Source organism: Adiantum capillus-veneris, chromosome 9 (assembly GCF_014529385.1).
Source record: "Adiantum capillus-veneris isolate H3 chromosome 9, ASM1452938v2, whole genome shotgun sequence".
NCBI lineage: Eukaryota > Viridiplantae > Streptophyta > Polypodiopsida > Polypodiales > Pteridaceae > Adiantum > Adiantum capillus-veneris.
In genome coordinates this window covers 132,317,095-132,339,766 of record NC_140939.1, presented here as the reverse complement: position 1 = coordinate 132,339,766, position 22,672 = coordinate 132,317,095, and the positions used below count along the sequence as shown (strand labels likewise).

Here is a 22,672-nt window from a genome sequence, read left to right as displayed (position 1 = left end):
TACTTGCTACGCGTAGATCATCTGGAACTGCTACGTGTAGGACTGCGCGGGACTGCTGTGAGAGAGTGGAGAGAAGCTCCTTTGCTCTATCCAAGAGCCCAATGCTCTGTGCGTTCCTGTGTCCTCCACGAGGCTGTCAGCGCGCACCGGCCACACAGGCAGCACGCAGCAGCGCAGGCTAGAGGGCAGCGGGGGCAGACTGTGGCGACGCAGGGGGGGTTGCTTCACGCGCCAGTAGGTCAGCAGGCCAGGCGACAGCAGCAGCAAGAACCCTCACGCAGCAGCAACATCCCATCACGCCCAGCATTCCATCCCCATGCGCAGCAGTTCTACACCCACTTCATCAGAGCACATCGTGAGAGAGAGAAAGAGAGAGAGCATTGCACGCATGCGGGAACGAGAAAGAGAGAGAAAGAGACTCTCCTCCTCCATGTTGCTGAGATGCAGCCGTTGCCTTGCCCGCACACAGAGAGAGAGAGAGAGAGAGAGAGCGCTGGAGAAAAGGGGGGGGGGGGGGGGGGGGGGGGGGGGGGGGGGGGGGAGGGGGAATTTTTTTTGGGAGGCGGTTGCTTCAGCTTTTCTATTTTTTGAAAAAATAGTAAGTTTGCCCGCTTTGAATTTGAGAAATTGAAAGGGAATTTTGTACTCAGCACTCCGTCAGATTCTACATAATAAAAAAAACTCCATGATGTGGCTCCATGATGTGGCTGCCCTATTTCCCATGGTTCAAAGGCAGTAGCCTATATAGAGATACAACCTCTGCATACCGACTCGAAACGCCGTTCTCCGTTCCAAACACCGCACAAATACCTCCTACTAAACTTCACTCTTTGTCGCGAGTAGACGGCATCAGCAGAAATGCGCAGCGCGCTGGTTTCGATGGCGAGCCGCGCCATGGCGGCAAAGGGGAGGTCACCTGCAGCCCCTTTCATGTTAATGCAACAGGCTTTCTACCACGAGAATGTGGTGGATCACTACAACAATCCTCGCAATGTTGGATCCTTTGACAAGAACGACCCTAATGTGGGCACTGGCTTGGTGGGTGCTCCTGCATGTGGCGATGTGATGAAGCTGCAGATAAGGGTTGACCCAGAAACTGGAAAGATTGTCGACTCCTGTTTCAAGACCTTCGGCTGTGGCTCGGCTATAGCTTCTTCCTCTGTTGGTTAGTACGCTCGGCTATTCTTTCAGCATGATCTCACTAAGTCCGTTTCTGGGTCTTGTCTCTTTCATTCAGCTCTTCATGTGTAGCTTGGTTTGCTTCTTGTTTTCTAGGCAGTTCATTGTCTTGTTAAGGTTTTCGTTTAGCCCAGAGACCAGGAAATAACGTCTTCCATAATAACCAGTCGCATCAGTTTTTTTATAATATAAAATAAAATATGCTTCGTCTTTGATGCTTCCACATCAAAGAACAGTACGTTTTTTCTTCCATTTTTATTTGATTCTTTGGTTTTTGTCTTATTCTCTCTCAAATAAACATGCCCCCCCTAGGTTGTCAAGGGTGTATATTGATTGATCATGTTGTTCCAGCGTTTCCCTTGTCAATGCAATTTAGGCTGGGTTCAGACAATGCAGAGGAAAATACCTTTTTAGGGGCGTTCAGATTGTGTAGAGACGTTTCTTTGGGCCCGCCGTATACGCCCTCCCCCCCCTCCCCCAAGTTGACACGTATGGTCACGTACGAAGACGTGCGGTACTAATCGAACTAAAAAAAATTAGACGTACGTTGAAGTAACGTACGATGCAAAAAATAAATCATATATTTTTCAGAGCTTTTACTCTATTATGAGTAACTACTTAGTATTAAGTACATACAACTTAAAGGAGATGTCTTACAAGTAAGAACATTAAAGATTTGGCCATGGACATTGGAAACGGCAATGTTCGAAAAAAGATGATCATGATTGCATTTGATTTCATAATTCATTACATAAGTAGAGAGTCGAGGCTCGAGAGATACAAGTGACAAAAAGTAGTGACAAGGACCCGCTTCCCCTCCCATCTTGGTCAAGTGGATGATAAGGCGGGTGGAGCTTGAGGTCATAGTCTTCCGGCAATATTTGCAATACCATTTGCAAACATTTTGCTTGTTCTTCACCCTTTCAAAGTAGCGGCAATGCTTGTTGAAGGCTTCATGAAGAGCGGGCGGCATTATGGAGAGCTTGAGGGATGGGGAGTGATGAGAGAACTTTAGAGTAATGGAGAGCTTGAAGGAGATGGATGGAGATGAAGGGAGCTTAAGGAATAATGGAGAGCTTGAAGGAGATGAAGGGAGCTTGAAGGAACAATGGAGAGCTTGAAGGAGATGAAGGGAGCTTGAAGGAATAATGGAGAGCTTGAAGGAGATGAAGGGAGCTTGAAGCCTTGATGGAGTGCCAAAGCTTGAAGGAATAATGGAGAGCTTGAAGGAACAATGGAGAGCTTGAAGGAGATGAAGGGAGCTTGAAGGAATAATGGAGAGCTTGAAGGAGATGAAGGGAGCTTGAAGCCTTGATGGAGTGCCAAAGCTTGAAGCCTTGGCCCTTGATGAATGGAGAGAGCTTGAGGGAGCTTGAGTAGGGAAGGAGATGAATGAGAGCTTGAGGGATATATGGAGAAGAAGAGAGGGTGGGCAATTTTATATAGGTTTTGAGGAGAGAGGGAGAAGAGTTAAAGAGAGAGCATGCTTCAAAATTCAAATTCCATGTGCCATGGCCATGGCCCATGTGGCTTTGCATGTGTGTGTGTGTGTGTGTGTGGATGTTGGGGGTGGGATGGCACATTGGCTTATGATGCCCCAAGGGCCAAGGCTCCAAGGCCCCCAACGTTCAAGTTTTAGCGTTAAAAAAGTGCCAGCACGTGGCGCTACAAAACCGGTGTAAAAACGGTCAAAAAAGTCCGCCAACGGTCATTTTTTTTGATCGGACGGAACCTGAACGGGACGGATCGTTCCGTTCGACAGACGTGGACAACCCCCCCCCCCCCCCTCCCCCTTCCCTTTCCCCCAACCGCCCCCCTCCTCTTCTATGGCCAGCTGTAAATGAGTGAGCTATCACAATCTACAACACTTCTAACACTATTATATATCAAACACAATAACAAAATTGAAGTGAACAAGAGAGTGAAGGGAGATGGAGAAGATGGAGCGGGATGCTCTTACATAAAGGGGTATTGGTTTATTGCATAGTTATAGGGGAGAGAGGGGACGGAGCCTAGGGACGGGGGATGCCCGGTTCCGGGACGGGTGGGGACGGACGGCAAATGGCCTGCCAAGTGGGAACGCAGGCAAAACGTCCCGGGGACGGGAGGGGACTTTTTTTAAAATTTGAAAAACTGATCATTTTTAGTGACTAGTTTGTCTCCAATAGCCATATGTTTGAACTTTGAAGCACCCCAATGGCTATAAAAGCCACCCTTTGGGTCCTCATAAACAAGTGGATGGACACTGTGCGTGAAGGTGTATGAGACTGAGATAGAGAGAGAAGAGGAATATGACACCATGGATGTTGTAAAACCCTCCTCTGAAGGCACCACTCTCGTTGGTCTACTATTGATTGCACAAACTTGTACAAAGTGGATGGTGGATGCATGTAAATGAGCTTTTGCTGAAATCTGAGGCTGAATGGTTGTTGTCCTAAAAAACGCTAATGGTTGAACTGATCTGACCCAAAAACGCTGATGTGGGCAGGTACTTACTGGCTGAAAACTGCTAGTCTTTAGGGCTTCATAGGCTGAAAACCTGTTGGTCTTTATATGCTAAAAAGCTGCGATTTTGTGCTAGCGTTGGTTTCCTTTTATATTATCTTACCCAATTCGCCCTACTCAGTTCCCAACAAAAGTCACTTAAATTAATAAGTGAAAAATGTCAAAAATATGAAAAATAGGGTAAAGTCACTGGAAAATTCCCCTGACTGATTCTGACGGATTCTATTGGGAATGATCATGCTGTGTGCAACCAGAGGATATGTATCTACACTAAGTGACTGGGCATGCACGGTCTACGAATAGACTCACAAAAGTGCCAAATCACTTCTAATCTAGACTGATTGGACTGACGGAACCCTTGTTAAGCTGTAGCTTGTCCATGGACACATAGGGTTGGATGTGTCACGTGACGTGTAGACGTCTCCCGGCGTGATTCGGATTTGATGATATCCGCTCTTCAGATCAATCCTGCTAAAGTACGAGGATCCCTGTAATCTGTCGAGTATATCATTGATCCTAGGAATCAGAAATCTGTTCTTGATGGTGATCTTGTTGAGAGCTCTATAATCGATGTACATTCTCCATTATCCGTCTTTCTTCAAAACCAACAACACTGGAGAGCAATACGGTGAAGTACTAGGTTGGACAAGACCCTTTTCCAAGAGGTCTTTCACTTGGTTCATAATTTCTTCGCTCTGTGCTCGGCTCACACGATAAGGTGGCCGGTTCGGTGGTGTGCTTCCAGGTATCAGATCAATGGAATGATCTTCAGGACGAGCGGATGGTAACTCGCCTGGCAGGTCCTTTGAAAAGGAGTTGGCATGAGCATGGGGCGTTCTTTTGTTTAGGTCAAAACATATTCGACCTTCATCCATCATTCAGTTCTCTCCCAAAAAAAAATGAGTAAAGAAACTGAAATTGATCAAGTACAATCTCTGAGCCCTTCATTTGTCAAAGGCGCTTTCTCGGCTCGGTAGTCAACCACGATGTTGTTGTTGTGGTACCAACGGATTTCGAGTAGAACGTCACAACCTTCCAAGGCAAATACGTAAAACTCCTTGTGCCCTAAACATCCCTGTCATTGCAAACAAAGTTTGCCAATGCTCGGTGTAATGGCAACATCCCGTCTGGGTGCCACTCGAATTACCTCCGCCTGTGGCCTTAGTCGATCGGGCGTAATTCCAAATCGAGCCGCCAATTCCAAGTGAAAAGAAGTTGGCCTTGGCTCCTTCAAAAGAGCTCCCTGATCTTTCACTTTGCCCTAAAAGCGGCAAAGTTTGTACTTTCATTCATTTGATTCGGTTCAAGCCGTACGCAATGTGCTATCAGTTTTACTTTTTATCTGCTTTTTCTTCCACGTTCCTCAACTGCTCTCGAACTCTCATGCCTTTCGTCGTCCTTGTCGTTCTGTTCTTTCTGTGCCTTTTAAGTTCACTTCGCGGCGATGTCCTGTTTCCCCGCATCCAAAGCACTTCTCCTCCCTGATGAAGCGAGCTCTCTCTTGAGGAGTAAGCTTGGGTCGTGCATCTTTCTTTTCTGAGTTGCTCTTTCTCTTTCTACTTTCATTTGTCAAAGTCTGTTCAGCTCTTTGTGTCATGATCTCATCGGTGGGGTAAGTCAAACTGCTAGAGTGGATGGCAAAACCCCGTATCGCATGACTCATCAACTCTTGAATAGAAGCTGACTTCTGTTCCAAGCAGTGATCTCGGATCTCTGTAGGTAGACCCAAGGTAAATGGCTCAATGTGTTCCCTGAACGAGATCTTCTTGAGTGAAGAGGCGGGTAGAAAAGAGCTCCAAAATCTCTCGCAATAAGCGTCCACTGTATCTTTCTTGGTCATCCGAAGATGGTTCCAAGCAACTCGTATATCGCTTTCATACTCTCGAGTCAGCCAAGAAGAAATGAAAAGCTTCTTAATTTTTAGCCATTTAACTGGCGCAGTCTTGTTTAAAAGAAGCGTGGACCACCAACTTCGAGCATTCCCCTTAAAGTAAGAGGCAGCTCTCCGAATCTTAAGAGTGTTCTAAGTAGTGTCCTCCCGCGAAAGCGATGTCAAACTGCTGTACAAAAGACAAAGCCTTCGAAGCTTCTCTTTAACCAGAAAAAGTGTCAAATTTAGTTGACTGTCCACCTTCCTTAAACTCTCGGACCTTCTTGCTTTTATCTTCCAGAAAGTCATACTGATTGGCTTTATAAAAATTCTTCTTTGCATAAAAGTTGCTGTCGTCAGATTCTGAATTGTCTGTAGACGAGTCCTCAGTAGAACTGTCTCTCACAGGGCGAGATTTAGACTACTTTGCCTTTTTCTTGCCCTTTTCGAAGCGTTGCTTTTTGCTTCGCTTTTTACCTTTTCGGTCTTCTTCGTTCGAGTCAGATGAGCTAGAAGAATTGTCAGAAGAAGAAGAATTGGGTACTCCTTTAAATCGAACACGCTTCTTCTATCTCTTTGCTTTTTCAAATGTTGATTGACGACCCAAATAGCCCGGGAAGTCAATGGCTTTCTTTTGCTTTTTGTCGTGCTTTTTAGCTTTGTTCTGCGCGTCAAAAAGCTGAGCAATTCGTGCATCAACCACCTCTTTTAATTCCTTCTCTGTATATTTCTTGTGAGCAGAAGGTTTCTTGAGAGCGGGTTTTGGGGGGGGTGGTGTGGTTTTTTGCCACTACGCGTGCACCTCCTGGAAAGAAGTCTCGCTCATATATCTTGCAAACTTTGGATCCTTCGCAAAATTGAGCATCATCTTTGTTGCATCGCCAATCAATTGACAACGCTCCATCTCTCGACGCTTCGCCTGAGTAGGCCGAGGCGGGCCATTCTCCTTGCCTGAATCTTCGTTGCGATCCCTTCGCGCATCTCCGGATGCAGAGGGAGTCGACTGATCCTTGCCTGAAGCCATAGGCGCCGCGGTAAAAAAATTTTGGGATTGGATTTCCCATAGAAGAGAAATCGGCCGTCTCTGATACCACTGTAACAGACTTGGACACTCCAAGTCAAGAATCAACCGCGACAACACCAAATAACCACTTAGAAACTGTTCACAGTTCACAATTTAATTCGACATTGGCTCAGCGGAGTTCCGTGCCTAGAGATATTGGCCCCAAAGACTGGTGCCCTTCGGTATTTCTTTTTGTATTAATTTGAGTTCAGAGTACAAGAGTGCGGGCAGGCGCTCACACTTAGACTCTGCGTCCAGATGCTTTGAGTTGTGAGAGGCTTGCTCACAAATTTAAAGGTACAAGGGATGCCAAAAGCAGAGCCCCAAAAGCTGAAAATCAAAAGCTCAAAAGCTTTGCAAAAATAAAGCAGTTTCTCTTTCTCTTTCTCTCTTGCTAAAATAAAGCAAAGAGGCTTTTTTCTCTCTCTCTCTCTCTCTCTCTCTCTCTCTCTCTCTCTCTCTCGCTTAGTAAATTAAAGCAAAGAGGCTCTCTCTCTCTCTCTCCCAATTGTGTAGGAAAAAGCTAGCCAAAAAGCTGCCCACAAAAAGCATTGCTGTTGCAGCTTGTGGCTTCCGTGAATCCCGCCGCAAATCACGGAGATCCGTATAGCTGCCACATGTCAACTGCCACGTCAGCAAAATCAGGGTTACTGTACTTAGGGTTAGGGTTTCAGCAAGATTAGGGTTTTTGATTTTAGGATTTCTGCAGAGCGGGCAGCCACGTCATCACTTTGTGACAGAGATGGTGTTCCCAAGTTGCCTTGTGCTCTGACACATAACATTTGAGCAAATAGAATTTGCCTCTTCTGACTGTCCATTAGTTTGTGGATGAAACAAAGATGAGAACTTCAGCGTAGTGCCCATGTTCTCAAACAATGCCTTCCAATAAAGATTTGTCATACGTGGATCCGTGTCATTGACAATTGACTGAGGCATCTTGTGATACTTAAAAGATATTGCTCATGAATATCTTGACCATGTGTTCTGGCTTTATCTTCTTCCTAACATGAATGAAATGGGCTTGCTTAGTGAACCTATAAATGATAGTCCGAATCCCATCATTGTGTCACGTGCGCACTTCACTTTGCGCTACGTGAACATGTTTTTGCTACAGTCTAGCGTCAGTCTTAGCTTACGACCTAGTTTGGCACTTTCTGAGCCTCTAGCAGGACTGAGGACGTGCATGCCTAGACCGGTCATATTTGCATACCCTCTCTTGCGCAGGACAACATTTTCAGCATGTAGGCAATTTGCGGGGTGTGAACCACCTCTTATTATGCTATTTTTTAATAAGTGATTTTCAGCCATATTTTCCCTTGGTCGTGGGGCTGCATTTAGGACTCCTTGACCCATATGTTCATGCCTATAAAGGCAGCATGGCCAATGCTAGAATTGACAGAAGAGGAAGCTGAAGATAGCTAGCGTCTTCAGCCCTCCTCCTCAGCAGCGTTTTCAGCTTTGGAGACCAGCGATCTCAGCCAGCAAGACCAGCGTTTTCAGCCCCTTGATCGCTGCAGATTTCAGCCCCTAGCCTTGTCGTGGTTGCAGAACCAAGCCATCGACAATGCAGATCCGGCGTTCAGCCATAGACCCGTCATCATCATCGTCGTCGTCGTCACAGTACCCCAACACCTCGTACCCCTTGTGCCTTGGCTCACCATAAGGATCCACAGACCCATCAAGAACCTCGTCGCTGTCATCATCGTCGTCGACACAGATCCACATACCCGTCAAGAACCTCATTGCCGTCGTCATCGTAGTCAACACCGATCCACAGACCCATCAAGAACCTCGTTGTCGACATAAACCCCATTAGTACCTCGTCGTCGTCGTCGTCATTGTCGTTGATATTGACCCCATCAATACCTCAATTCCGCAGTACCCCAGTAGCATCAATACCAGTACCCAACATCAGTACCCATTAACATCAACATCTCATCATTTAGTCATTGTATCAACATTTTGCAAGAATAAAGAAAGTACTTGCTCTGGCAACTGAGCAAGGGGGCCCTTGAGGGTTTGGGATTTGACATTTGATAGTCGTCTCTTTTCTCTCGCTCTTGTGTCTCTCTTTCTTTAATTTAGTCTTTCAAGTGAAGTAAAGTGTCCATTGTGTTTGTGCGGAGTACTAGATTCTAGCTAAATCCATAAACACGTCCATTGCACCTGACATTGGTATCAGAGCTCTGTACGTGCTTCGACTTCTCGATCTCAAGGGAAGAACCTAAAGAAGAACCCTAGAAGAATCAAGAACCTCAAGAACTCGAGAACTCAAGAACCAAAGAACCAAAGAACCATCAAGAACCCAAGCAAAACCAAGAACTCAAGGAACCTCTCTCGGTTTTTTTCTTGACAGAATCTTTGAGTCCCGATCATGGACTTATTAGCTTCCATCTTCATTGCCATGTCTTTGAAGGAAGATCGACATCGGATACACGACAACCCAGATCTTGAGTACCAGGATCTACTAGCCTCCTTTGCGGGTATGTTAGAAGTTGGAGAGGGGATCCCTAACCCTCTTCTGCATTCGCATTCGCATTCACATGTAGCGTGCGTCCACTTCCGTCAACATGGAATACCTCCGAGCATTCGTACCTTTCAGCTTCACCCGTAATGTTTTCACGACAAGACAATTCGAGTGTGATGAGCGCGCATCAATGTGTGCAAGTGATAGAGCACGAGGGAGATGTGCAAGAGTTGAGGCTTGGAGAGGTGGCGCTAGCATGCAGAGATGGGGGTGCTAGAGATCGAAGTAGGAGAGAGAGAGAGAGAGAGAGAGAGAGAGAGCGCTCGATGCTGGAGGGGGAATAATTGAGAGCGAGAATAGGGCTCCTCTCATTCCCTTTATCAAAGTATAGGACCATTTTATGTTAGTGGCCAAGTTGAATGTGAACTTGGCCAAAGGTTAGTAAACTTTAAAACTATACACTAAAGGGGTTATTTGGGCTGGCCATTTGGGCCTTTAACCCAACAATCTCCCACTTCAAGGCATAAATGGCGCCTTTAAGTTACGTGACTCCCACCATCTGTAGGCATGGCTGATGTTGTGCTTTGGGTAAGCACTTAGTGAGAGCATCTGCTGGATTTTGTGATGTATGGACCTTAACCAATGTAATAAGGCCATCCTCAAGCACTTCTCGAATAAAGTGATACCGCACATCAATATGCTTTGTGCGTGCATGAAACATGGCATTCTTTGCCAGACATATGGCACTCTGGCTATCACAACCAAGCATAGGTCCTTGTCAGCCAAACCAAACTTACTGTATAGACATGCTAACCAAATGGCTTCTTTGGAAGCCTCAGTAGCTGAAATATATTCAGCCTCTGTAGTAGACAATGCAATCTAGAATACCATGAAACAATACCTCCTGCAAGAGTAAACACATAACCACTTGTGGACTTCCGTGTATCCACATCACCAGCCATGTCAGAGTCACAAAATCCCTTCAACTCCAATGGTCCTTTACCATAGCAGAGCATTTGTTTTTAGTCCCTTTCAAGTACCTCATAATGGACTTCACTGTATCCCAATGCAACCTGCCTGGATTAACCATAAACCGGCTCACAACTCCCACTGCATTGGCTATGTCAGGCCTAGTAGCAACCATAGCATACATAAGTGAACCACAAGCTGAAGCGTAAGGCACACTTTGCATGTCATTGGCTTCTTCCTTTCACTTGGGGCAATCATCCTTGGAGATTTTGACATATGGCTGTAATGGCATGCCAAGAGGCTTTGCTTCAGCCATGTTAAATCTGTCCACGCACCTTTTCAATGTACTTTTCTTGCGACAAATACAATATGCGTTGGTCCCTTTGCCTTTTAACCTTCACTCCCAAGTATATGTTCAGCTGCCCCAAGGTCTTTCATTGAAAATGCAGATTTCAGCTGCTCTGTAAGAGCATCAACAATGCTTCTTTTCTTTGCAGCTATCAACATATCATCCAGATAGAGCACAAGAATGATAGGGCTGCCATCCTCATCACGTTTGGTATACAAACAATGGTCTGCATGGCTTCTTTTGTAACCATGTTTGAGCATGAAGCGATCAAACTTCTTGTACCATTGTCTATATGATTGTTTCAGTCCATACAAGCTTCTATTGAGCATACATACCAGATGTTCCTTGCCAGGAATAACAAAACCCTCGGGTTGCTTCATGTAAAGCTCTTCCTCCACATCACCATGCAAGAAAGCGGTATGTACGTCCATTTGGTCCATTTCCGAATCTAGGGCAGCCACGATGGCAAACAATACACGCAAAGTGGTCATCTTCACTACAAGAGAGAACACTTCTTGAAAGTCTATGCCCTTGGTTTGAGCATATCCCTTTGCAACCAGCCTTGCCTAATACTTGGGTTTTGCATCAACTGTCTTGATTTTATACACCCATTTGTTAGGAATAGCCTTCCTACCTTTGGGCAATTCCACCAAATCCGAAGTATGATTAGCATGCAAAGCTTTAATCTCTTCCTGCATAGCAAGCTCCCACTTGTCGCTGTGCTCACATGCCTCTATACGTAAGAGGCTCTCCCTCATCTGTCAACATAATGTAATGCAAAGAGGGATCATATCTACTCATAGTCCGTCTTGGACGAGTAGACCGCCTTACCCAATGATCCACATTATCTGGTAATGGGTCTACATCAGGTGGCATGATAAAATCATCAACAATGGGCTACTGTACATCATTTTCAGCATTGTTTTGTGGCTACGAATGCCCTTCAGGAGCCTCAATTTGTTGCCCAACGTCATCTGGCTCAAACACCATTGGATCATCTACATTTTCAGCCATATGTGGTGCATCTTGAGGGTCAAGAATAGGTCTAACGGGTGGTTGGTCATGCTGAAATTTGACCCTTTTATGGTCATTCTTTGATGCACAATTGTTTTGAAGCAGCCTTGCCTCATTAAAAACAACATCCCGGCTGCGTAGAACCCTTTTGAGCTGAGGTAACCAAATCTTGTAAACCATTTCGCCTTCTACACCATATACCATGAAGAGGCCTTTAATAGAGTTGGCATCTAGTTTGCTTCTCAACTCAGGTCTAATATGCACAAAAGCTTCGCAACCAAAAATGCGTAAGTGATCGTATGAAGGAAGCTTGCCAGACCAAACCTCTTCAGGGATGTCACCTTTGAAAGACATGTGAGGGGATCGATTGCATATATGCACTGCAGTTTTCAAAGCTTCTCCCCAAAATCCATGAGAGAGATTAGCGGTGGACAACATGCATCTCACCCTCTCACAAAGTGTCCTATTGAATCTTTCAGCCACACCATTAGAAGAGGGGCTGTATGGCACAGTAAGCTCCCTCTTAATGCCCAAATTTTCACAAAATTTGTTAAATTCAGCACTTGTGAACTCTCCCCTATTGTTCGTACGCAAGCATTTCAGCTTTCTACCTGTTTGGGTGGTCACAAATGCATGAAATTTTTTAAACCCAAATTTTCCTAGAATGATCATCAACAAAGGAGACAAAATAGCATGCACCTCCCATAGACTTAGTAGGCATGCTACATACATCAGAGTGTACAAGATCAAGCATACAAGATTTACGAGAGACACTGGAGTAATAAGAACGTTTTACTTGCTTGCCATATTGACATTCATTAGAAAAGTTAAGCTTTGTGCCTTTAGCATCAAGCAAGGTAGTTAGGTATGTAGTGTTCGGTACAAATTCGGTTCATAAGGTACGTAGTACAGAATGGATTGAGTTTTTAGGTACGTAAAAATTCGTACTTTCTTTCACAAAGCCTAAAATTGAGAGTACTTCATACATTTATATATGCATTCACCAAGACTTTTAATAAAGACTAGCAAATCAACAGTAGACCATTGCAAATGCCAAAAACTAAGTCCACGAGTCTAACCGAACGATGAAAACACAAAGCTGAGCTTATCTAACCAAATAGTGTTAGATGTCTGCTGTCATGGTCACATAAAACTAAGAGAATCAATATAATTACATAATGAATCATCATAATCCAAGACTGAAGTCTAAAGTCTCGACTCTAATAAGTAGTAAGTACTACAAACCGCACACTGCACTCAAAGCTGACACCTGCAAGAGAGGAGCACACACTGCATTGTACATGTATCTCTACTAAAACCAATTGCTCTCAGTTGTAGCAAGGTGTTTTTCAAAAAGAGAGGCCTAATCGACTGAGATAGAGCAGCCCCACCACACCACCCCAAAAAAAAATGTGTACGGAACCTATCCGTACGTACTGAACCGTACTGTACGGATGTACGTTACGGATAGAATCCGTACGTACATATGGATGCAACCTTGGCATCAAACTTGTTTAAAGTACAAAGCTTAGAAAGGCTCTTTTGGCTCATATGGCCAAGCCTCTTGTGCCATAACTCCATGTGAGAGTTAATTTCAGCCACCAACGCAATAAACTTGCCCAACATGGCTTTTCCATGCATGCAGTAAAGTCTCTTTCTTTGTGCCCTTCACAATCAGCCTTGAGTCTTTAGTCATTTTCCATAATCCTCTCTCAAACAAGATGCTGTATATCCATCTGACCAACAGAAAGCAGACTCTTCTTGATTCCCGACACATATGTGACATCATGCAAGACAAGCTCATTTGTGCCATCTATGGAGAGATGCACAATGTCAATACCCTCAATGGAACATGCTTGATTGTTTACAGGTATACATGACCTTGCTTGCTTGCATCAAAAGTAGAGAAACACTTTTTGATAGGAGTCACATGAAATGAAGCACCGGAATCAACTATCCAAATTTGGGATAATGCATCATTGACAGTCAACAAAGCATCAATAAAATCACTCTAGGTGATCTGCATGTCGTGTGAATGAACATTAAGAGGCATCAAGGTCATAAGCGTCATCATTTGACAAAGTGGCACACAAGATGTAGAGGTGTCCTCTATATCTGACAGCTTCTCAATCACAACTCTAGAAGTGACATTGGCCTTCTCTTTGTCCTTTGAGCTGTCCTGTGCATTTGTCTTGACTTCCTTCTTCTCTTTCTTTTTGTCTCCACCATTCTTTTTCCGTTCTAACTCGGCTTTGTAGTACCTGCAATCGGGTTTCTTGTGACCTTTCCTGCCACATTGATAGCAAGTCACATCACCCTTGCCTTTGCTGGCATTTCCTCTTTCCTTACTCCTACTCTTACTCCTTTGTGCATAGACATTCTTCTTCTCTGTCCTATCTTTAACCATGTTGGCAGAGCTGCCCCCCTCTCCACCTGCTTTCTTCCTGATTTCCTCATTCAAGATAGAACCCCTAACACCATCAAAGGTCAAATTGGGGTTATTCGACAATGAAACCACCAATGTTTCCCATGAATCAGCTAAGGTCATAAGCAAGAAGATAGCTTTCAGCTTATCATTAAAAGGAGGCAAACCTGTGAACAACGACAAGTGCTCTGCAGCACTCTTGGACTCATCTAGTTGCATGCCAACAAGTTTTCGCATCAAATGCACTTGGTTGACAGGTGTATTCTCATACGTCGCCTTTAACTTCTCCCACACATGAAAAGCATTTGTGAGATCTTTCTAATCAATGACTGTCTCATCAGTCATGGCCATTTTGATGTATGTGTGTGCCTTCCTGTTCAGGCTAACCCATGCTTCATCCGACATATTCTGTGGCTTTATCTGTTCAAGTGTCCCATCCTTAAGAAATAGGATTCCCTGGATCCTGTCTTTCCAAAGGTCGAAACTTGCTCCATCGAACGTCCTAATTTCGAAGAGATTCTTCACATCCGAAGAAGATGAGTCTGTAGTTGCACGAATAAGAGGGCTAATACGCTGAATTTTTGGGCAAAATGCACCAAAACTGGAGTATAATCTCACAGAAGTGTGCACTACAGCTCCAAATGGTCACATGAGCAATTTGGGGCAAAATGAGTCAATTTAGGCACAAAAAAACAATTTCTGAAATTTCTGCGCAAGTAATTTCAGCAAGTGAATTTGTGCTCAAAAACAACAATTTTAGTTGTTTTTAGCCTCACAGAACATACATAAGGCTAATGCACAGCCTTTAGAAGCATGTATGAGCAAAAGCCCCAATTTGTAGCATCAAATTGTAGAAAATTGAGCCACACATGGTCATACATAGCCAAAACTTGCCAAATGTGCATAAATTGCATCAATTTGCACTTTCCTCAATGTAGATGCATCAAAAATACACTTGCAAAACCTGCGTAAATCTGAAATTTGCTGAAAATGCATGTTTTGGGACCTGTTTTTCATCAATTTCTTGGTTTTCGGGTAGCAGGGACCTAGTAAAGATGTTCCCTCACCTTAATACATGATTTGCAAAACCTGTATTTTCCTGTCATAACCTGTAATTTGCTGATTTTGACCTAATTTCAGCTTGTGTTAGGTCAATTTGACTAGCCGAGAGCCCTCTAGTGTTCGGGGACGAGTCCTTTGGCGATAAAATTGCAAAACCTCGCGTGAAAGTTGACCTCCTTGGTTGAAAATCAGCGTTTGCAGGTTTGGAAGCAAACCCTAAATTTGCTCTGATACCAGTTGATGAGCGCGCAGGAATGTGTGCAAGTGATAGAGCACGAGGAGATGTGCAAGAGTTGAGGCTTGGAGAGGTGGCGCTAGCATGCAGAGATGGAGGCGCTAAAGATCGAGGTAGGGGAGAGAGAGATGTTGGGTTAAAGGCCCAAATGGCTAGCCCAAATGACCCCTTTAGTGTATAGTTTTAAAGGTTACTAACCTTTGGCCAAGCTCACATTGAACTTGGCCACTAACTTAAAATGGTCCTATACTTTAATATAGGGAATGAGAGGAGCCCAAAACTCACTCTCAATTATTCCCCTACAGAATCGAGCGCTCTCTCTCTGTCTCCTACTTCGATCTCTAGCGCCCCCATCTCTGCATACTAACGCCTCCTCTCCAAGCCTCAACACTTGCACATCTTCTCGTGCTCTTATCACTTGCACACATTGCTGCGCACTCATCAACTGGTATTAGAGCGAATTTAGGGTTTGTTTCCAAACTTGCAAACGCTGATTTTCAGCCAAGGAGGTCAACTTTCACGCGAGATTTTGCAATTTTATCGCTAAAGGACTTGTCCCTTGACACCAGAGGACTCTCGGCTAGTCAAATTGACCTAAAACAAGTTGAAATTAGGTCAAAATCAACAAATTACAGGTTATGACAAGAAATTACAGGTTTTGCAAATCATGTATTAAGATTGACCTAAAACAAGTTGAAATTAGGTCAAAATCAACAAATTACAGGTTATGACAAGAAATTACAGGTTTTGCAAATCATGTATTAAGGTGAGGGAACATCTTTACTAGGTCCCTGCTACTCGAAAACAAAGAAATTGTTGAAAAACAGGTCCCAAAACAAGCATTTTCAACAAATTTCAGATTTACGCAAGTTTTTGCAAGTGTATTTTTGATGTATTTACATTGAGGAAAGTGCAAATTGATGCAATTTATGCACATTTGGCAAGTTTTGGCTATGTATGACCATTTGTTGCTCAATTTTCTGCAATTTGATGCTACAAATTGGGGCCTTTGCTCATATATGCTTCTGAAGGCTGTGCATTAGCCTTATGTATATCCTGTGAGGCTAAAAACAACTAAAATTGTTGTTTTTGGGCACAAATTCACCTGCTGAAATTTCCTACGCAGAAATTTCAGAAATTGTATTTTGCGCCTAAATTGACCCATTTTGTCCCAAATTGCTTTTGTGACCATGGAACTGTAGTGCACACTTCTGTGAGGTTATACTCCGGTTTTGGTGCATTTTGCCCAAAAATTTAGCGTATTAGCCCTCTTATTCGTGCAACTATGGCCTCATCTTCTTCAGATGTGAAGAATCTCTTCGAGATTAGGAGGTTCGATGGAACAGGTTTCGACCTTTGGAAAGACAGGATCCAGGGAATCCTATTTCTTAAGGATTGTGAAGGGACACTTGAACAGGTAAAGCCACAAAATATGTCGGATGAAGCATGGGTTAGCCTGAACAGGAAGGCAGTTACATACATCAAAATGGCCATGACCGATGAGATAATCATTGATTTGAAAGATCTCACAAATGCTTTTGATGTGTGGGAGAAGTTAAAGGCGATGTATGAGAATACAACGCCTGTCAACCAAGTACATTTGATGCGAAAACGTGTTGGCATGCAGCTAGATGAGTCCAAGAGCGTTGCAAAGCACTTGTTGTTGTTCATAGGTACTTTGTCGCGATTACAGGATTCAGGTTTGCCTCCTTTTGATGATAAGTTGAAAGCTATCTTCTTGCTTATGACCTTAGTTGATTCATGGGAAACATTGGTGGTTTCAGACCTTTGATAGTGTTAGGGGTTTTATCTTGAATGAGGAAATCAAGAGGAAAGCAGGTGGAGAGGGAGGCAGCTCTGCCAATATGGCTAGAGATAGGACAGAGAAGAAGAATGTCTATGTACAAAGGAGTAAGAGTAAGAGTAAGGAAAGGGGAAATGCAAGCAACGGCAAGGGTGATGTGACTTGCTATCAGTGTGGCAGGAAAGGTCACTAGAAACCCGATTGCAGGTACTGCAAAGCCGAGTTAGAACGGAAAAAGAATGGTGGAGACAAAAACAAAGAGAAGAAGGAAGTCAAGACAGATGCATAGGACAACTCAAAGAATAAAGAGAAGGCCAATGTCGCTTCTAGTGTTGTGATTGAGGAGCTGTTAGATGTAGAGGACATCTTGTGTGCCACTTTGTTAGATGATGATGCTTATGACCTTGATGCTTCTCTTAATGTTTATTCACAGGACATGCAGATCACCAAAAGTAATCTTATTGATGCTTTGTTGATTGTCAATGATGCTTTCTCCAGACTTGGATAGTTGATTTAGGTGCTTCATTTCATGTGACTTCTATCAAGGAGTGTTTCTCTACTTTTGATGCAGGCAAGCATGGCCATGTATACCTTGGAAACAATCATGCATGTTCCATTAAGGGTATTGGCACTGTGCTTCTCTCCATAGATGACACAAATGAGCTTGTCTTGCATGATGTTAGATATGTGCCGGGAATCAAGAAGAGTTTGCTTTCTGTTGGTCAAATGGATTTGCATGGTTACAACATCTTGTTTGAGAGAGGATCATGGAAAATGAGTAAAGGCTCAAGGTTGATTGTAAAGGGCACAAAGAAAGGGACACTTTACTGTATGCATGGAAAAGCCATGTTGGGCAAGTTTATTGCGTTGGTTAAAATTAACTCTCACATGGAGTTATGGCACAAGAGGCTTGGCCATATGAGCCAAAAGGGCCTTTCTACGCTTTGTACTTTGATAAAGCTTGATGCTAAAGGCACAAAGCTTGACTTTTGTAATGAATATGGCAAGCAGGTAAAGCATTCTTATTACTCCGGTGTCTCTCGTAAATCTTGTGTCCTTGATCTTGTACACTCTGATGTATGTAGCATGCCTACTAAGTCTATGGAAGGTGCATGCTATTTTGTCTCCTTTGTTGATGATCATTCTAGGAAAATTTTGGTTTATTTGCTTAAATCTAAGGATGAAGCTTTTGTTGCGTTTAAGAAATTTCATGTATTTGTGACAACCCAAACAGATACAAAGCTGAAATGCTTGCGTACAGACAATGGGGGAGAGTTCACAAGTGCTGAATTTAACAAATTTTGTGAAAATTTGGGCATTAAGAGGGAGCTTACTGTGCCATACAGCCCCTCTTCTAATGGTGTGGCTGAAAGATTCAATAGGACACTTTGTGAGAGGGTGAGATGCATGCTGTCCACAGCTAATCTCTCTCATGGATTTTGGGGAGAAGCTTTGAAAACTGCAGTGCATATATGCAATCGATTCCCTCACATGTCTTTGAAAGGTGACATCCTTGAAGAGGTTTGGTCTGGCAAGCCTGCTTCATATGATCACTTACGCATTTTTGGTGGCGAAGCTTTTGTGCATGTTAGACTTGAGTTGAGGAGTAAACTAGATGCGAAGTCCATTAAAGGCCTCTTCATGGGATATGGTGAAGAAGGCGAAATGGGTTACAGGATTTGGTTACCTCAACTCAAAAGGATTCTACGTAGCCGGGAGGTTGTTTTTAATGAGTCAAGGCTGCTTCAAAACAATTGGCCTCAAAGCATGACCATAAAAGGGTCAAATTTGAGCATGACCAGACCAGCCACCTGTTAGGCCTATTCTTGATCCTCATGATGCACCACATATGGCTGAAAATGTAGATGATCCAATGGTGTTTGAGCCATATGATGTTGGGCAACAAATTGAGGCTCCTGAAGGGCATTTGCAGCCACAAAACAATGCTGAAAATGGTGCTGAAAATGATGTACAACAGTCCATTGTTGATGATTTTATCATGCCTCCTGATGTAGACCCATTACCGGATAATGTGGATCATTGGGTGAGGCGGTCTACTCGTCCAAGACGGACTGTGAGTAGATATGATCCCTCTTTGCATTACATTATGTTGACAGCTGAGGAGAGCCTCTTACATATAGAGGCATGTGAGCACAACGACAAGTGGGAGCTCGCTATGCAGGAAGAGATTAAAGCTTTGCATGCTAATCATACTTCGGATTTGGTGGAATTGCCCAAAGGTAGGAAGGCTATTCCTAACAAATGGGTGTATAAAATTAAGACAGTTGATGCAAAACTGAAGTATAAGGCAAGGCTAGTTGCAAAGGGATATGCTCAAACCAAGGGCATAGACTTTCAGGAAGTGTTCTCTCTTGTAGTGAAGATGACCACTTTGCATGTATTGTTTGCCATCGTTCCTGCCCTTGATTTGGAAATGGACCAAATGGATGTACATACCGCTTTCTTCCATGGTGATGTGGACAAGGAGCTTTACATGAAGCAACCCGAGGGTTTTGTTATTCCTGGCAAGGAACATTTGGTATGTATGCTCAATAGATGCTTGTATGGGCTGAAACAATCATGTAGACAATGGTACAAGAAGTTCGACCGCTTCATGCTCAAACATGGTTACAAAAGAAGCCATGCAGACCATTGTTTGTATACCAAACGTGATGAGGATGGTAGCCCCATCATTCTTGTGCTCTATGTGGATGATATGTTGATAGCTGCAAAGAAAAGAAGCATTGTTGATGCTCTTAAAGAGCAGCTAAAATCTGCATTTTCAATGAAAGACCTTGGGGCAGCTGAACATATACTTGGAGCGAGGGTTAAAAGGCAAAGGGACCAGGGCATATTGTATTTGTCGCAAGAAAAGTACATTGAAAAGGTGCTGGACAACTTTAACATGGCTGAAGCAAAGCCTCTTGGCGTGCCATTACAGCCATATGTCAAAATCTCCAAGGATGATTGCCCCAAGTCAAAGGAAGAAGCCAATGACATGCAAAGTGTGCCAATGCACAACATCAGCTATGCATACAGATGGTGGGAGTCACCTAGCTTAAAGGCGCCATTTATGCCTTTGAGTGGGAGGTTGTTGGGTTAAAGTCCCAAATGGCCAGCCCAAATGACCCCTTTAGTGTATAGTTTTAAAGGTTACTAACCTTTGGCCAAGTTCACATTGAACTTGGCCACTAACTTAAAATGGTCCTATACTTTAATAAAGGAATGAGAGGAGCCCAAAACTCACTCTCAATTATTCCCCTACAGAATTGAGCTCTCTCTCTCTCTCTCTCTCTCTCTCTCTGTCTCTCTCTCCGTCCTATACTCCGATCTCTAGCGCCCCCATCTCTGCATACTAGCACCTCCTCTCCAAGCCTCAACACTTGCACACCTTCTCGTGCTCGTGCTCTATCACTTGCACACATTGCTGTGCACTCGTCAAGAGAGCGCTTGATGCTGTAGGGGGAATAATTGAGAGTAAGAATAGGGCTCCTCTCATTCCCTTTATCAACGTATAGGACCATTTTAAGTAGTGGCCAAGTTCCTTTTCTTTGCAGCTATCAACATATCGTCGACATAGAGCACAAGAATAATAGGGCTGCCATCCTCATCACGTTTGGTATACAAACAATGGTCTGCATGGCTTCTTTTGTAACCATGTTTAAGCATGAAGCGATCAAACTTCTTGTACCACTGTCTACATGATTGTTTCAGCCCATACAAGCTTCTATTGAGCATACATACCAAATGTTCCTTGCCAGGGATGACAAAACCCTCGGGTTGCTTCATGTAAAGCTCTTCTTCCACATCACCATGCAAGAAAGCAGTATGTACATCCATTTGGTCCATTTCCAAATCAAGAGCAGCCACAATGGCAAACAATACACGCAAAGCGGTCATCTTCACAATAGGAGAGAACACTTCCTTAAAGTCTATGCCCTTGGTTTGAACATATCCCTTTGCAACAAGCATTGCCTTATACTTGGGTTTTGCATCAACAGTTTTGATTTTATACACCCATTTGTTAGGAATAGCCTTCCTTCCTTTGGGCAATTCAATCAAATCCCAAGTATGATTAGCATGCAAAGCTTTAATCTCTTCCTGCATAGCAAGCTCCCACTTGTCGCTGTGCTCACATGTCTATAAAGAGGCTCTCCCTCATCTGTCAACGTAATGTAATGCAAAGAGTGGTCATATCGGACGAGTAGACCTCCTCACCCAATGATCCACATTATCCGGCAATGGGTTAACATCAAGTGGCACTACAAAATCATCAACAATGGGCTGTTGTACATCATTTTCAGCATTGTTTCTTGGTTGCAAATTCCCTTCAAGAGCCTCAATTTGCTGTCCAACATCATTTGGCTCAAACACCACTTGATCATCTACATTTTCAGCCATTTGTGGTGCATCCTGAGGGTCAAAAATAGGCCTAACAGGTGGCTGGTCATGTTGAAATTTCACCCTTCTATGGTCATGCTTTGAGGCACAATTGTTTTGAAGCAGCCTTGTCCATTAAAAACAACATCCTGGCTGCGTACAACCCTTTTGAGCTGAGGTAACCAAATCCTGTAACCCATTTCGCCTTCTTCACCATATCCCATGAAGAGGCCTTTAATGGACTTCGCATCTAGTTTACTCCTCAACTCAAGTCTAACATGCACAAAAGCTTCGCCACCAAAAATGCGTAAGTGATCATATGAAGCAGGCTTGCCAGACCAAACCTCTTCAGGGATGTCACCTTTCAAAGACATGTGAGGGGATCGATTGTATATATGCACTGCAGTTTTCAAAGCTTCTCCCCAAAATCCATGAGAGAGATTAGCTATGGACAGCATGCATCTCACCCTCTCACAAAGTGTCCTATTGAATCTTTCAGCCACACCATTAGAAGAGGGGCTGTATGGCACAGTAAGCTCCCGCTTAATGCCCAAATTTTCACAAAACTTGTTAAATTTAGCACTTGTGTACTCCCCCCCATTGTCTGTACGCAAGCATTCTAGCTTTCTACTTGTTTGGGTGGTCACAAATGCATGAAATCTCTTAAAGGCAGCAAGGCTTCATACTTAGACTTAAGCAAATAAACCCAAATTTTCCTAGAATGATCATCAACAAAGGAGACAAAATAACATGCACCACCCATAGACTTAGTAGGCATGCTACATACATCAGAATGTACAAGATCAAGCACACAAGATTTACAAGAGACACCGGAGTAATAAGAACGCTTTACTTGCTTGCCATATTGACATTCATTACAAAAACCAAGCTTTGTGCCTTTAGTATCAAGCTTGTTCAAAGTTCAAAGCTTAGAAAGGCCCTTTTGGCTCATATTGCCAAGCCTCTTGTGCCACAACTCTATGTGAGAGTTAATTTCAGCCAATGCAATAAACTTGCCCAACACGGCCTTTCCATGCATGCAGTAAAGTGTCCCTTTCTTTGTGCCCTTTACAATCAGCCTTGAGCCTTTAGTCATTTTCCATGATCCTCTCTCAAACAAGATGTTGTAACCATGCATATCCATCTATGATTTGACCATTAGAAAGCAGACTCTTCTTGATTCCCGACACATATCTAACATCATGCAAGACAAGCTCATTTGTGTCATCTATGGAGAGATGCACTGTGTCAATACCCTCAATGGAACATGCATGATTGTTTCCAAGGTATACATGGCCACGCTTGCCTACATCAAAAGTAGAGAAACACTCCTTGATAGGAGTCACATGA

At 43.6% G+C, this 22,672-nt stretch overlaps 1 protein-coding gene across 1 annotated transcript in view; it reads left to right on the top strand.

The window, feature by feature from the left end:
- Positions 1-737: 737 nt before the first annotated feature.
- Positions 738-22,672, top strand: part of LOC147451193 (uncharacterized) — a 43,436-nt gene continuing 21,501 nt past the window's right edge. The window contains exon 1 of the mRNA XM_086520155.1: positions 738-1,165. Within this exon, the coding sequence (XP_086376281.1) occupies positions 859-1,165 (307 nt within the window). The 5' untranslated portion in view covers positions 738-858. The remainder of the gene's footprint in view (positions 1,166-22,672) is intronic.